The sequence below is a fragment of the Mus caroli genome, chromosome 2 (genome assembly GCF_900094665.2).
Source record: "Mus caroli chromosome 2, CAROLI_EIJ_v1.1, whole genome shotgun sequence".
NCBI lineage: Eukaryota > Metazoa > Chordata > Mammalia > Rodentia > Muridae > Mus > Mus caroli.
In genome coordinates this window covers 144,217,867-144,232,157 of record NC_034571.1, presented here as the reverse complement: position 1 = coordinate 144,232,157, position 14,291 = coordinate 144,217,867, and the positions used below count along the sequence as shown (strand labels likewise).

General features: G+C 48.7%; 1 protein-coding gene and 1 long non-coding RNA gene across 2 annotated transcripts in view; one reads left to right on the top strand and one right to left on the bottom strand.

Annotated features, from left to right (window-relative positions):
* Positions 1 to 9,403, bottom strand: part of LOC110290375 — a 27,285-nt gene extending 17,882 nt beyond the window's left edge. Inside the window, exon 1 of the long non-coding RNA XR_002377430.1 lies at positions 9,346 to 9,403. This is a non-coding gene — a long non-coding RNA (uncharacterized LOC110290375). The remainder of the gene's footprint in view (positions 1 to 9,345) is intronic.
* A 1,634-nt stretch (positions 9,404 to 11,037) lies between these two features.
* Positions 11,038 to 14,291, top strand: part of Trib3 (tribbles pseudokinase 3) — a 7,031-nt gene continuing 3,777 nt past the window's right edge. The window contains exons 1-2 of the mRNA XM_021150076.2: positions 11,038 to 11,251; positions 11,781 to 12,071. Coding sequence (XP_021005735.1) covers positions 11,781 to 12,071 — 291 coding nt within the window. The 5' untranslated portion in view covers positions 11,038 to 11,251. The remainder of the gene's footprint in view (positions 11,252 to 11,780; positions 12,072 to 14,291) is intronic.

The window sequence follows — 14,291 nt, the reverse complement described above, 5'->3', positions numbered from 1 at the left end:
AAGAAGAAGAAGAAAAAATTTAACTTGCTGACCCCTACAGAAATTCCCCAAGCTTGCTGTAACTACAATAACACTCCTAAACTTGGGTCTCTCACTCTGACCCAAATGATGGGGACAGTGAGTGACCTTGCTCAAGAGCTCAGAATAAAGACCCTTTTGTATTTACATTGGAATTGGCTCCTCGGTTGTCTTTGGGGTACCTGCACCTTGGGCAAAACAGTACTCACAGGAAACAGCCTGCGGTCTCTTCCCTGCTGCAGCGTCCTGCTCCACTCACATCTGCGACTCCACATTCCTACAGAGCACACCACACTTGTACTTCCCCAGGAATTGCCATGTGATGATGTTGTCTCCAGATAGATAACAGTGACAGCCACTATGGCTTCTGTAGTGACAAGAAACCATGAGGAATTATGGGATTGTCAGTATCCACCAGGCACTGCATTCAGCAGTTTCTGGCCCAAACCTTCACTGGACAGACACCTGCAGGTCCCAGGCCTGCGTGAGGCTTCAGAGAATCTTTGAGAGCAGGAGGGACAGACAATCTTACATGTAACACCTAAGAGACAGCAGGTCAAACCATGGCAAGTCCTCTGAGTGGGAGACAGAAGGGATGGGGAAGGTGTATACTTTGGGTGTGAGTCTGGGAGGAAGAAATGACTGGAAAGACAGGACCATGGGACAAAGGCTCTGAGGCAGAGAGAACTGGGCAGGTTCAAGGGCAAGAGCAAGGCTGTGAAGCAAGTCTAGAGAGTTGGCTAGACATGAAATGACTCATTAGGGGTCAGCTCCTTCATCACTGACCCAGCTGAACAGCAGGGATCTTAACACTCGGAGGCTAAGGGGCTGGTCCAGCATCACACAGATAATTCTAGAGGCTAGAGTTACCATGGAGACACCCATTTCTGCCAGACACACCAGTATTCACATATTGATTCTGCTCCACAGCTAAGAATGTAGATAGACTGCCTCAGAGTCTGTTTTCTTCCCTGGTGTCTTGTGATTTTGTGATTCAGACAGAAGGGCAGGGTATCTACCCAGCCCAGACTTCTGGAACCCCAGGGCCAAAGAAAATTACAGAAAGAGGGACTGGTTTCCTATGGAGGAGAGGGATCAGTGTATGGGGGTGGGGGGTGGAGTGCAGGTGCTGGGTGGGGTGGGTGACAATGTGGAGGTATGAGAGGCCGTGGACATGTATGGAAAAAGAGGGAGCCCTGGCAGAAGAAACTGTAGGCCACAACCCCTTCCTCACTGAGCAGTGCCTCTTCCCAACAAGTGTGCCCCAGTCACCAACATGGTCCCTGCAGATTTGCCTTCAGGCTGGTAGACTACAGAAAGTTTCACTCATCCACCAGAACCAGAGAAAGCTCCCAAAAAGCCACACAAAGACACTTCCATTTTTCCAAGTTGGCAGAGATCAGAAGTTTGGAGAACTGCCTCTGCTGTGGAAATAGTGAGGAAGCAGGCAGAGGGGGGTGGGGACAGACCCCATGGAGGGATCCCAGTGAAAGTACAAATGCACTTTGACTTAGAGATGCCCTGTAGTCGGTTCCAAGGGTTTCTGCACAGCACCTGCTTGAACACCAGCCTTGCTTGTACAACAGAAGCCTGGACATCCTGTCACAGGGGAGGGCAAGTGTCTGCATCCCTACTGGGGCATCCATAACTTGCAAGGACTCACAGGAGGACAGGAGGGTCCCTCTGAATGGCTAGCCTGTCCTCCTCAAGACATCTGGTGAAACCAGAAGCAATCTGCTGTGATGGTGCACACCTGGAATCCAAGGCTGCTCAAGGACAGCCTTGGCTATACCCTGCATTCAAGAACAAGCTGGGCAACATGAGACACATGTCTCAAAACCCTAAAAGAGGCTGGAAAGATGGCTCAGTGGTTAAGAGCCCTGGGTTCCTGAAGGCCCCGGTTCAATTCACAGCACCCACATGGCAGTTCATGACTGTTTATAACTCCAGTTCTAGAGAATCTGATGTCCTTCTCTGACCTCCATGGGCACAAGCCATGCAAATGGCCAACTAAGAGACCCTGCTGCTGGGGGCTGGCGAGATGGCTTAGTGGTTAAGAGCACCAACTGCTCTTCCGAAGGTCCCGAGTTCAAATCCCAGCAACCACTTGGTGGCTCATAGCCATCTGTAATGAAATCTGATGCCCTGTAATGAGTATCTGAGGATAGCTACAGTGTACTTATATATAATAAATAAATCTTTAAAAAGAGAGAGAGAGAGAGAGAGACCCTGCTGATTCTTCTACACAGGTTCCCGCGTCCATGGACGCTCACACCTCCACACTGTCACGAGTTACAAGGATTGAACTCTGGAATTCACTCTGTACACCAGGCTGGCCTCGAACTCAGAAATCTGCCTGCCTCTGCCTCTCAAGTGCTGGGATTAAAGGCGTGCGCCACCACGCCGGGCAGAAACAAGGGTTTTACCAACTGAGCCATCTCCCATCTCTCCCTTCTCGGCATTAAACCCTACTTATTTATTATTTTAAGTCCTGTGTATGTGTGAGTCTGTGTGTGGGCTGTGCATGTGAGTGTGGGTGCCTGTAGATGCCAGAGGGATCAAATCTGGAGCTGGAGCTATAAGCAATTATGAGTTGCCCGATGATATGGGTTCTGGAGACTCCACTGCTAGAGCTAAAACACTCTCAACTGCTGGACCATGTCTACAGCCCCCTTCTTGTCCTTAATTCATTCACTCTAACTAGACTGAGCACTGACTGTACATGAGACTCAGTTCCCCTACTTCTTGCTGTCACATCTGCTCCTGTTTTCCAAGTGCTGGGACTAAAGACCTGCTTTAAAGACTATAATCTTCTCCGGGCAGTGGTGGCACATGCCTTCAATCCCAACACTTGGGAGGCAGAGGCCAGCCTGGTCTACAAAGTGAGTTCCAGGACAGCCAGGACTACACAGAGAAACCCTGTCTCGAGAAAACAAACAAACAAACAAACAAACAAACAAAAGTATTATTAAAGACTTTAGGAACGTTTGAAGTTGGACTGAGTGCATTTGGCATTACAATATGGTTGTGAACCTTTAAGGGACAGAGAGAAAAGTTGTAACTCTAAAGTGATGGTGTTGGGTGTCAAGTTGATAAGGGATGGACTTGTAATGATTAATCTTGGTCGTAACTTGGCTGTATCTAAAATCAAGGAATATATATACCACTGGGCATATCTGTGGAAGTATTTTCTTGACCAGGTTATTTGAAGTGGGAGACCAACCCTAAATGGGAGCAGCACACTCTGGTGGGACACCTTAAGGGACAACTTCTGCTTTTCCCCTCATTGTCTTCATGATTTGCTGGTGAGTTCACCTACCCTGTTGTTGCTGTTACTGCTGCCACCACTGCTGCTCCATTCTCTTGCTGATATCACAACCCAGCCCTTTCCAGCTTCTGATGTAGACTGAAGTCTAGTGACTCTCCAGGAGTTCTCCAGGTGTTTAGCTTCAAGTCAGGATCACAGAAGCATCCAAACTCGTGGACTGAACTGCTCTAGGGTTCTCAGCTTCTCCAATGTGATGATGGCCATTCTTGAACTACCTAGACCATATTTGTAAGTCAATCAAATACATCGATTTTAAAATATATATTCACTCTGTCTGTTCTTGCCTCACCAAAGAGACTAACACCGTTCTTTTTGGCACTGTTAATTCCAACCTGCTTTTCTTTCTCTCCTTTGGTGGCCACACTGCCCACTCTCCTGGTCTCCTCCTTCCCAGCTCCTTCCAGTCACGCAACTGGCCCCATAGCCCAAGTCTCACCAGGTCTCACAGCTGTGACTTTCATCTCTGGACCTTCACCAAAGATATCCTGAAATCCAGGCCATTGATCCAACCAGACAGGCTCTGGCTTTTCCCAAACAGCTTGAGCCTTCTCATTGAATAGCAAAGCTCTTGACTTGCCTTCATTTGGGCCAAGAACCTGAGGGGCATCCTTGGTGCCTCTTTTTCTCTCTCATCCTACATTTAAAACCTCAGTGGGACCTGTAATCCCATTGTTCAGAGGCTCAATGGCAGAGTTCATGCTTACATACACAATACCATGTAGTCACTACCCAGCCCCAGAAATAGAAAGAAAGAAAGAAAGAAAGAAAGAAAGAAAGAAAGAAAGAAAGAAAGCCATGTGGTGGCGGCAGTGCATGCCTTTACTTCCAGCACTTGGGAGGCAGAGGCAAGCAGATTTCTGAGTTCGAGGCCAGCCTGGTCTACAGAGTGAGTTCCAGGACAGCCAGGGCTATACAGAGAAACCCTGTCTCAAAAACAAAATAAATAAAAACAAACAAATAAATAGATAGATAGATATTCAAATATAAATGGAAATAAAGCTGCAATCCTCTTGGTGCCTGCTTTAAAATATAGCTGAATCTCATATCCAGTTCTCCGGAAACAGAGGCAGAAAGCTCTCTGTGAGTTCCAGGTCAGACTGGTTTATGCAGTGAACCTGTCTCAAACAATCAAACACAATATATGACTAGCATACCCCCATCTTATGATGATTTGTCTTGTACAGTGGACAAGAAAGGGACACATATTGAAAGTGGTGTCATGAATTCGGTGAAAACTGTACTCACAATTTGGTATTTTGATTTTTTTTCTCCCTGGGGTAGTAAAATGTTGGTCAGCAACAACAACAACAACAACAACAACAAAAACCTATAGTTCCTATAAGCCATGTCATGATGGCAAGCCAGGGATACAGGCATGGTGTGTGAGTGTGTGTGTGTGTGGGGGGGGGGGGCATGTTCTTTAGTTATATTGAGGGAATTTAAATTGTGTGTGTGTGTGTGTGTGTGTGTGGTCTGTGGAGGTGCATGTATGTACCATGGTACATGTGAGGTTAGAGGACAGCTTTGTCCATCACTTCTGAAGAGCTGGACTTCCCTTGGTCCCTCTCTGAAGGCCAGTTTGTCTTGGGGTCTTCCCAGAGAGCTCACAATTCTCACTGGAGTCCAAGGGCAGCAGGCTGGGGTAGGGCCTGGAGGCAGGGCTGTGCCTATCCAGGAGAGTATAGTGTGCAAGGCTTTCTGATGCAACTGGCTGAATTCTTGTTGCCCCTCCCCCAGCTTTTCTCAGAAATAGAAGGGCTGGGCAGCGGCCAGGACTCAACACACAGAATCCCTTTGCTTCTCTGGCCTCTAGACAGGAAGAAAGGCTGGAGAGGGGCCAGGTGACTCAGCAAAGTGTTCATTCAGTCTTAGGACGCACAGGTGGTGGATGTGGCTGGAAGGTAAGGAAACTAGGATTCCTGGAAATTTGGAGGTCCCTGCATGTCCCATCCACACCCACACCCACCCTCAACACAAACCACAGAACCAGAATTATAAGTAATTGTGTGTATGAACCTAGGGAGGAGTTGTTGGTAGTTCAAGATCCCCTCAAGTCAGACAAGGTCAGAGTCAGGACCAGCTCTTTCCTTGCTGCCTTTCTAGCTCTTTCTCCCACAGGGAAGGAGATCAAAGCCCTTCACCCTTGTGGAAGGCTGGATCCCAACACCCCCCACCCCCTGCCCCAATCTTCCCTCCATGTCACTAGGCTCCTGAAATGGAAGGTGCTTGTGGTTTGGGGACAGACAACCCTGGATTCAAGTCTCGGCTGCTTCTTGTGTTCCCCTGGGCAGGTCCTTCTGCTCTCTGACACTAGTTTGCCCCCAGGCTCCCAGGCTGGTTGGCGAGGATCACATGAGTATGGAGAAAAAGGGATCAGCAGAGGCCTGCTAGGGTGTGGCCCCTGCCCCTTCGTCACTCCATGCTGCCATTGCGTCACTGCTGTTCTGGTCTTCCTGCCTCTCCTGGATGACAGGTCTGTGGGAAGGTCACAGGCGACCCCAGGGAAAAGGAGAGGTTCAGTCCCTAAGAGAAGGCTCCCCAAGAGGAGCACAGATCAGCTGCAACCCCTGAATCACCCACACACCTGCATCTTCTCCAAATGGGCTGGCCCATCTGTCTTCCCAGTGTCCTGCCATGGCCTCCCAAGTACTGGGATCACAGGCACGCACCACCCCGTCTGGTTTATGTGTCGATGGGAATTGGACCTAGGTTCATGCATGATTTGCAAGCATTATATCAATGTAGCATATCTTCAATCCTTCAACCTCCTTTTCAGGGAAAATAACAATTTTCCATCAGAAGTGATTTTTATTTTTATTTTATTTATTTATTTATTTTTGGTTTTTCGAGACAGGGTTTCTCTGTGTAGCCCTGGCTGTCCTGGAACTCACTTTGTAGACCAGGCTGGCCTCGAACTCAGAAATCCGCCTGCCTCTGTCTCCCGAGTGCTGGGATTAAAGGCGTGCGCCACCACGCCCGGCCAGAAGTGATTTTTAAATATCCATTTTAGGGCCAGAGAGATGACCCAGTGGTTCAGAGTGCTTCCTGGTCTTACAGAGGGCCTGAATTTGGTTCACAGCACTCACACTGAACTGTGCACAGCTGTCTGTAACTCTAGCTCTCAGGGATCCAATGCTCTCATCTAGCCTCTGCATGCACACACATGCATGCACATGTTCTCTCTCTCTCTCTCTCTCTCTCTCTCACACACACACACACACACACACACATGGTGTACATGCACACACACAAATAAAAAGGCGATAAGGGGATGTCCCAAGAATACCATTAGTCCCAACACTCAGAGGCACAGCAGGAAGATCAATGTGAGTTGAAAGTCAGCCTGGTCTACAGAGCCAGCCCAGACAGAATTGTAGTGAGATCCTATTTCAGAAAAACCAATCATAAAATACAATGTCCATCTTCAGGCGGTGGAAAGGCTACTTAGCCAAGGTGCTGCTGCCTAACCTGACACCCTAAACCCAATCGTGGGATCCACGTGGTGGAAGACAGACTCTTGTGGGTTGTCACAGTCTGGCCTCCACATGGGGTGCTGTGGTACAAGGGTGGGAACACACACATGAAAACTAAAATCAAACACTATGCACTTAAAGATAAATAAAATGTCCATTTTAAGCTAGACTTGGCGCACATGTCTATAATGCTATCTACTCAAGAGGCTGAGGCAGAAGAATAATAGCACATTCAAGGTTTGGGTTTGCTTTGCTGATGCAGTTGAGTTAGAGGCCAGCCTGGAAACTTCAGTGAGACAGTGCATCTAAAGTTAAAAAAAAATTAGGGGGGGGGGCTAGAGAGGTGGCTCAGTGGTTAAGAGCACTGACTGCTCTTCCAGAGGTCTTGAGTTCAATTCCCAGCAACCAAATGGTGGCTCACAACCATCTGTAATGAGATCTGACACCCTTTTCTGGGGTTTCTGAAGACAGCTACAGTGTACTTACTAATTGATTAAGTTCCCAACCTCAGTTTTCTTCTTTTCTGTTTTTTTGAGATAGGATCTTATACAGCCTAGGCTGGCTTCACAATTGGTGCTGCCAAGGCTGGCCTCTGACTCTCCATCCTCCTGCCTTTAGCTCTCACATGCTGGTAGTACAGGTATGGGCATTACACTTGGCCTGATCCATAGGTCTCTCTGTGTAACCTAGGCTGGTATCTAACTCATTTAGGGCTGAGATTACAGGCCCCAGGCACCACTCCTGGCTCTCCAGTGTGTGACATTTCTTTTGAATCTAAAGGATCATGGAAATTAAGCTATAGCTGTTCAGCCCAGTGTGGTAGCCCATTTCTGTGATCCCAGCATTTAGGAGGCTGAGGCAGGGGAATTGACATATATTCAGCTTAAGCTACAGAGTCCTTATCTCAAGGAACAAAACAAATGTGGGCTGGCAAGATAGCACCGTGAGTCAAAGGCTCCTGTCACCAAGGCTGACAGTGTGAGCTGGATCCTCGCACCCCACATGAGGAAGGAAGAAAATGAATCCGCGTCCACATTCCTACACATACACACAGAGAAGAGATATAGAAGTGTATGCCATACAAACAGATGAATTCTTTTACTAAGAAATAAAAACTGGAAGAGGGCGTTGGACTCGGTCAGTGGGAGCGCCTCTGTCCAGCCCTGGGATAGCAGCGGAAAAACTGAATCCCAGCAGAGGCTCGGCTTCCCCTCCCCCGCGAGGCTCTGTTCCGACAGTGCCTTGGGGAGAAAGTCTTACTTCAGACTTTCTGTGTGTTTCACGCTTCTCTCTGAAGAACTGGAGCGCAGAGCTCAGCTCAGAGACTTTAATCAGAACTGGATTGAGCTGCCATTGCATAATCTTGTTTTGCTCTTCTGGTATTTAATTTTATGGTGACCTCTTTCTACTTCTTTTTTTTTTTCCCTGTTGTGACGGGTACCTTGTGCTTGTTAGACAAGTGCACAACCACTGATCCCTGGCCCAGGCGCTCTTTCTCGACCACTGGAGGCTGAATCTAGGCAAGTCACTGAGCTGCGGGCCTCATCTTTTGTCCTATTTTTCTGTTGCTGCTGTTGTTTGTTTGTTTTGAGACAGTGTTTTTCTGTGAGGCCCTGGCTATCCTAAAACTCATTTTGTAAACAAGGCTGGCCTTAGAACTCAGAGATCTACCTCCATCTGCCTCCCAAGTACAGGGATTAAATTTGTGTGCCACCAACACCTGTCTTCCTAAATTTTTTTTTTAAGATTTATTTACGCATGCACAGTGCCTAGCACCACATTAAACTGACAGTGTGGTACATGCTTGTCACCACAGCATCTGAGGTAGAGGCAGGATCAGAAATCCAAGGTCAACTCCGGCTACATACAGTGCCTCAACAAAACAAAACAAAACAACAACAACAGCATCCAAACCATACAAGATATAAAACAAAAGCAAAAAAAAAAAAAAAAATTCCGAGGTTATTAGTATGAGAAAGTATACTGTTATTGGCAATTTTGTTTGACTATCTGTTGAGATAATATGTCCAGTGTGTACTAAATACGATAGATTCGTAAAGTGAATTCCTTTTTCATTTTTCTTCAACCACAACTAAAAATAATTTCTTGAAACAAAAACCTTTTTTTGAGACAGGGTCTTATGCTGCTCAGGCTGGCCTCAGATGCGCAATGTAGCAGAAGATGTCTTTGAATGGCTGCCTCTGTCTCCCGAGTGCCGGGATTAAAGGTGTACACTACCAGGCCTGGCCATTACCCCATTTAAACATTATTTTTTAAATTCAGTTTTGTTTGTTTGCTTGTTTTGAGTCAGGGTTTCTCTGTGTAGCCCTGGCTGTCCTGGAACTCACTCTGTAGACCAGGCTGGCTTTGAACTTAGAGATCTGATGGCCTCTTTCTCCCCAGTGCTGAGATTAAAGGCAGCACCACCGTGGCCCAGAGCTAGGATCTACTTTAAATTACTGTGGCTCTTGGTTTTATTTTTCTGATTTATAAGATTTGTGTGCTGAGAGTAGTCAGGGTGGTTACCTTGAGTCCATCGCATTTGAGCAAGCCTGGCAGATCCAGTAAGCTCTGAGCACTGGCAAGCACACCTCACTCAGGTGTCCGGATGTGGTGCTCGGGAAACAACAATCCCACTGCCCTGGGGTTCCCACGTCTCTGAGGCCCTGCCCTCCTTTCTGAAGTTCATTCATCCCTCCCCAGCCGCCAGGTTGGCCGGATCAGGTTAGATCCCAGAATCCTCTGGGGTGTGTGGGGGTTGGGAGAGGGAGACACAAGAGAGTTGGTCCCCTGGCTTCTAGAACCAGAGAAACAAATGTGTCATGACCCTGCCTCCCTGTAGCTCTTCCTGGAGGAAGTTTGTTTTTTACTTGAATAAACTCAAGTATCAAGATATAAATTCGAGTATCGGGAAAGGCACTGGGCCTTTGGGGCTTTGCCGGGGTAGAGGAATGGGGGTAGTAGCTGTCACCACCACGACTAGCCTCACTATGTCTATCTTCAGCTGTGGCTGGAATCTTGTTAATATCCCTCCACCTGCAGTGTCCAGCGGCTCCATCCTATTTACTGAGTGCCTACAAGTCCCATAAACTACACTTTGTTGTTACTGGGGATCGGACTCACTGCCTACCATATGCAAATGTACTACTAGACTAATGTTCTGTGGCTGAGCTACAGCCCTGCTTCAGCCCTTACTCTATTTTTTTTTTTTTTTTTTTTTTTTTTTGAGACAGGGTTTCTCTGTGTCCTGGAACTCACTCTGTAGACCAGGCTGGCTTTGAACTCAGAAATCCGCCTGCCTCTGCCCCCCCCCCCCCAATGCTGGGATTAAAGGCGTGTGCCACCACTCCCAGCCACATTTCTTTTTAGCTTGATAACAAGGCCTTTAGTCCCAGTACTGGGGAACAGAAGCAGGTACATCTCTGTGAGTTCGAGAGAAGCCTGCTTTACAGAGTGAGATCCAGGCAAGCCAGAGCTGCATGGTCAAACTCATCCTCCTGCCTTAGGCTTCCGAGTAACTGAGATTCTAGGTGTGCAGCACACCCAGCTGTTCTAAGAGCTTTGCGCACAAGACCTTACTAATAATGCTCGCGGCAACCATGTGATGAGAGCAGCATTTTACGGAGAAGGGAAATGAAGCTCTGCTTCCTTTGGTTGTTTTTGGCTTTGTGCTCTCATAGAGCCACACCCCGAGCCAGACTGGGCGCTAAGCGGCTTTTCTGAGCTACAGCAGAACTGGGTGCACACTTGAAAGGGTTGCTTTGGAGGGAAGGTTCCCAGGATGCATGCAGAGCACGGGGCTTCTAGCCCAGTCCTTAGTGGGGTGTGGAGGCGATATTTGTTTTGTTTTGTTTTGTTTGTTTGTTTTTCGAGACAGGGTTTCTCTGTGTAGCCCTGGCTGTCCTGGAACTCACTCTGTAGACCAGGCTGGCCTCGAACTCAACGATCCACCTGCCTCTGCCCGACTACCGTTTAGAGGGTGGAGGGGATTGACGAGATTTTTAAACAGCCTCAGTTCATTCTTTTTTTCCTCTATTCTCATTTCATATACGGGGAAATAGGTATAAAGTACTACAATAACGAGAGTCGGTGGCTCCGAGTGCTACTTCAGGAGCTGGGGGGCGGGGTAGGGTTGGGGGCGTGTGGCCCCGAAGGTGAGGGCGGAGCACACTCGGCGACGTGGGCGGGTCACAGATGGTGCAATCCCCGGCCGCTGGGCGTCAGCAGCAGATTAGCTCAGGTTTACATCAGCCGGGCGGGGATCCGAGCCCGCGTCCTTGTGCCGCAGCACTTTAGCAGCGAAAGCGGCTGCTGCCGAGTACGTGACGGCTGGGGTCTGGCACGAGCGTGCTGGAAACTCCGAGATCTGCTCAGTTAGGCTGGCGGCGGCCCACGGGCGCGGGCGCAGGCCGCTCTGAGGCCCCAGGACAAGGTACCCAGTAGGGAGCTGCGAAGGGGATTTACCCGGGTCTGGTCTGGCAAGAGGGTCACTGGGAGTCCAAGCGTATTCATGAATATTCCTATTCTCTCTCTCTCTCTCTCTCTCTCTCTCTCTCTCTCTCTCTCTCTCTCTCTCTCTCTCTCTCTCTCTCTCCCTCTTTCTCTCTCTCGTTCTCTCCCTCTCGCTCTCTTTTACTCACTCACTCTTCTCACTCTCTCGCTCCTTTACTTCGCCGTCTGGGGGCGCCCTCAGCCTGAGCCGTCGACCCCAGCTTATTATGCAGCCCAGGCTGACGGGCAATTCACCAATCAGCCCCCTGGGTGCTGTCGATGCAGGGGTGAGTCCCTAAGCTCAGCTCTCCTTATTGCGTTATTAAACCTTTCATTCGTCGCGGGTCTCTTCCTTCCCTAGCAGTCCTTGCATTTGAGAGCTTGGGAAAACCCAGTGTGGTGTTTCTCTGTCTGGAAGGTCCTAGCAGAGAAGACGAGATACCAAACAGTCTTTCTTCCTTTCTCTCTAGATGCGAGCTACACCTCTGGCTGCTTCTGCTGATGTTTCCTGCAGGAAGAAACCGTTGGAGTTTGATGACAATATTGATGCCGAGTGTCCAGTCCTAAAACGAATGAGAGATGAGCCTGAGCCCAGACCACTCCCCAGCCTGCTGCCCCCCAGCCCACCTCCCGCCTTAGACTTGTCACCTGCTGTGGCCCCTGCAACCCGACTGGGGCCTTATATCCTTTTGGAACGAAAGCAAGGCAGCTGCAGCTATCGAGCCCTGCACTGCCCCACAGGCACAGAGTACACCTGCAAGGTATATTCTATGGGCTCTCACCTCTAGCATCCCAGGGCCCTGCAAAAGGCCCGGAATCCAGAGGACTGTAGCTTTCTAACTTTGTAGATTATCACTGGGTTCCTCAACTGACATTCCTCCATGGAGTACTATACATATAATTGCTGCAGCCAAAAAACCAGACCCAAATGGGGTGTGGTGGCACATGCCTGTAATCCCAGCACCAGAGAGGCTAAGGCAGGAGGGTGGCTCCGAACTTCAGGCTAGCCTAGAGTACATGTTGAGAACCTGCCTGAAAATCAACACAAGTCTAGATCCAGTGCTCTTGCTTGCACGCTTGTAATTCTGTACTGGGGAAGTGGAGACAGGCAGATCTCTGGAGCCAGACTACTGGTCAGCCAGCTAGCCTAGTCAGCGAGTTTGTTCGGAGGTCAGTGAGAGACTATCTCAGGTAGAGAGAAGAGAGAAAGGGAATGGCTAAAGGGGCTGGAGACATGGCTCAGTGATTAAGAAAGTGTGAAACTCTTGCAGAGACCCAAGTTCTGTTCCCAGCATCTGCTTGAAGCAGCTCACCATTGTATAACTCCAGGGCCTCTGACCTCAGGCATCTGCACTTGTGCATATACCCATAGACAGACACCAACAGACAGACAGACACGATTAAAAATAAATCCTAAGACAAAAACTGGGTGGCATCTGAGGAATGACACCAGAGACTTTCCTCTGCCTGCCACAAGAAAACACACATGTGGGCTGGTGAGATGGCTCAGTGGGTAAGAGCACCCGACTGCTCTTCCGAAGGTCCAGAGTTCAAATCCCAGCAACCACATGGTGGCTCACAACCATCTGTAAAGAGATCTGACTCCCTCTTCTGGAGTGTCTGAAGACAGCTACAGTGTACTCACATATAATAAATAAATATTAAAAAAAAAAAAAACAGGAAACACACATGTGCACACACCAGAAGAGCCCGGGCAATGATGAGCATTAGGGAAATGAAGCTAGTGTCAGAGGGCAGGGAGAAGCAAAGAGAGGAGGAGACATGCAGGGATGCAGGGGAATTTAAGGAAGCCTGGGAGGGCCTTGCAGATGATAAAGGGCCATGCATGTCAGGAGCTGAAGAAGGCTTAGGGAGGAGGGTTCAAAGGCAGTGTGTCCCCGCTGTGGGTACAGGAAGCACAAAGGGCCAGCCATAGTGATACTCACCTTTAACAGAAGCACTTGACGCGTGTATCTTTGTAAGTTCAAGGCCAGCCTGGTCTACATAATGAGTTCCAGGACAGCCAGGGTCTGAGACACAAAGAGACCATGTTTCAGAAAGCTCACCCCACCAGGCAGTGGTGGTGCAAACCTTGCTGTGGTACAAGAATCTGCTGCTCTGAGGCAGGCAGATTTCTGAGTTGGAGGCCAGGCTGGTCTACAGAGTGAGTTCCAGGACAGCCAGAGCTACACAGAGAAACCCTGTCTCAAAAAACAAAACAAAACAAAACAAAACAAAAAAAAGAAATGAAATGAAAGGTCACCCTGTCTTCCCCCCAAATAAAGAGACCACAGGTGCTGAGACAGGACCAGCTTTGGGAGAGAATGAAAAGTAGTCTGTGTATTTATTTCCTCCTTGCTACATAGCCTAGCTCTTTCTTCTAAGATCACGGTTTTGTTTTGTTTTAAATTTCAGTCTCCCCGCCCCCCTCCATGCCTGAGTTTAAAGTCAAAAGCAACAAAGTAACACTTCAGCTCCGGAAACCCTAGCTCCTAGCAGGCCTCCAGTGTATCCACAAACTCTGAGCACACTTCCCAGCTGCCTCACTGCGCCCCCACATGACTCCCTCCTCATCCTGACCACCTGCAAGCTTTGCCTGTAATTTTGAGAGCAGGTTGATGGCTTGATTACCTCAGGGCCTTTGCATTGCATATGCCCCCAACACAGGGAGCTTTTCCTAAACTTATCTTTGGATCATTCAGGTCACTTTTCCTGAGTCACCTGGGCCCACACTTCAGACTCTCACTGTGTAGCTCTGGCTAGCTTGTAACTTCTTTGTAGATCAGGCTGACCTCAATGGCCTCAAACTCAGAGATCCTCCTGGCTCCGCTTCTTGAGTACTGGGGATTAGACAAGTACGTTACCATGGCAGGCTCACACTTTTTTTTTTTTTTTGGTTTTTTGAGACAGGGTTTCTCTGTATAGCCCTGGCTGTCCTGGAACTCACTCCTCTGCCTCCCGAGTGCTGGGACTTTTTTTTT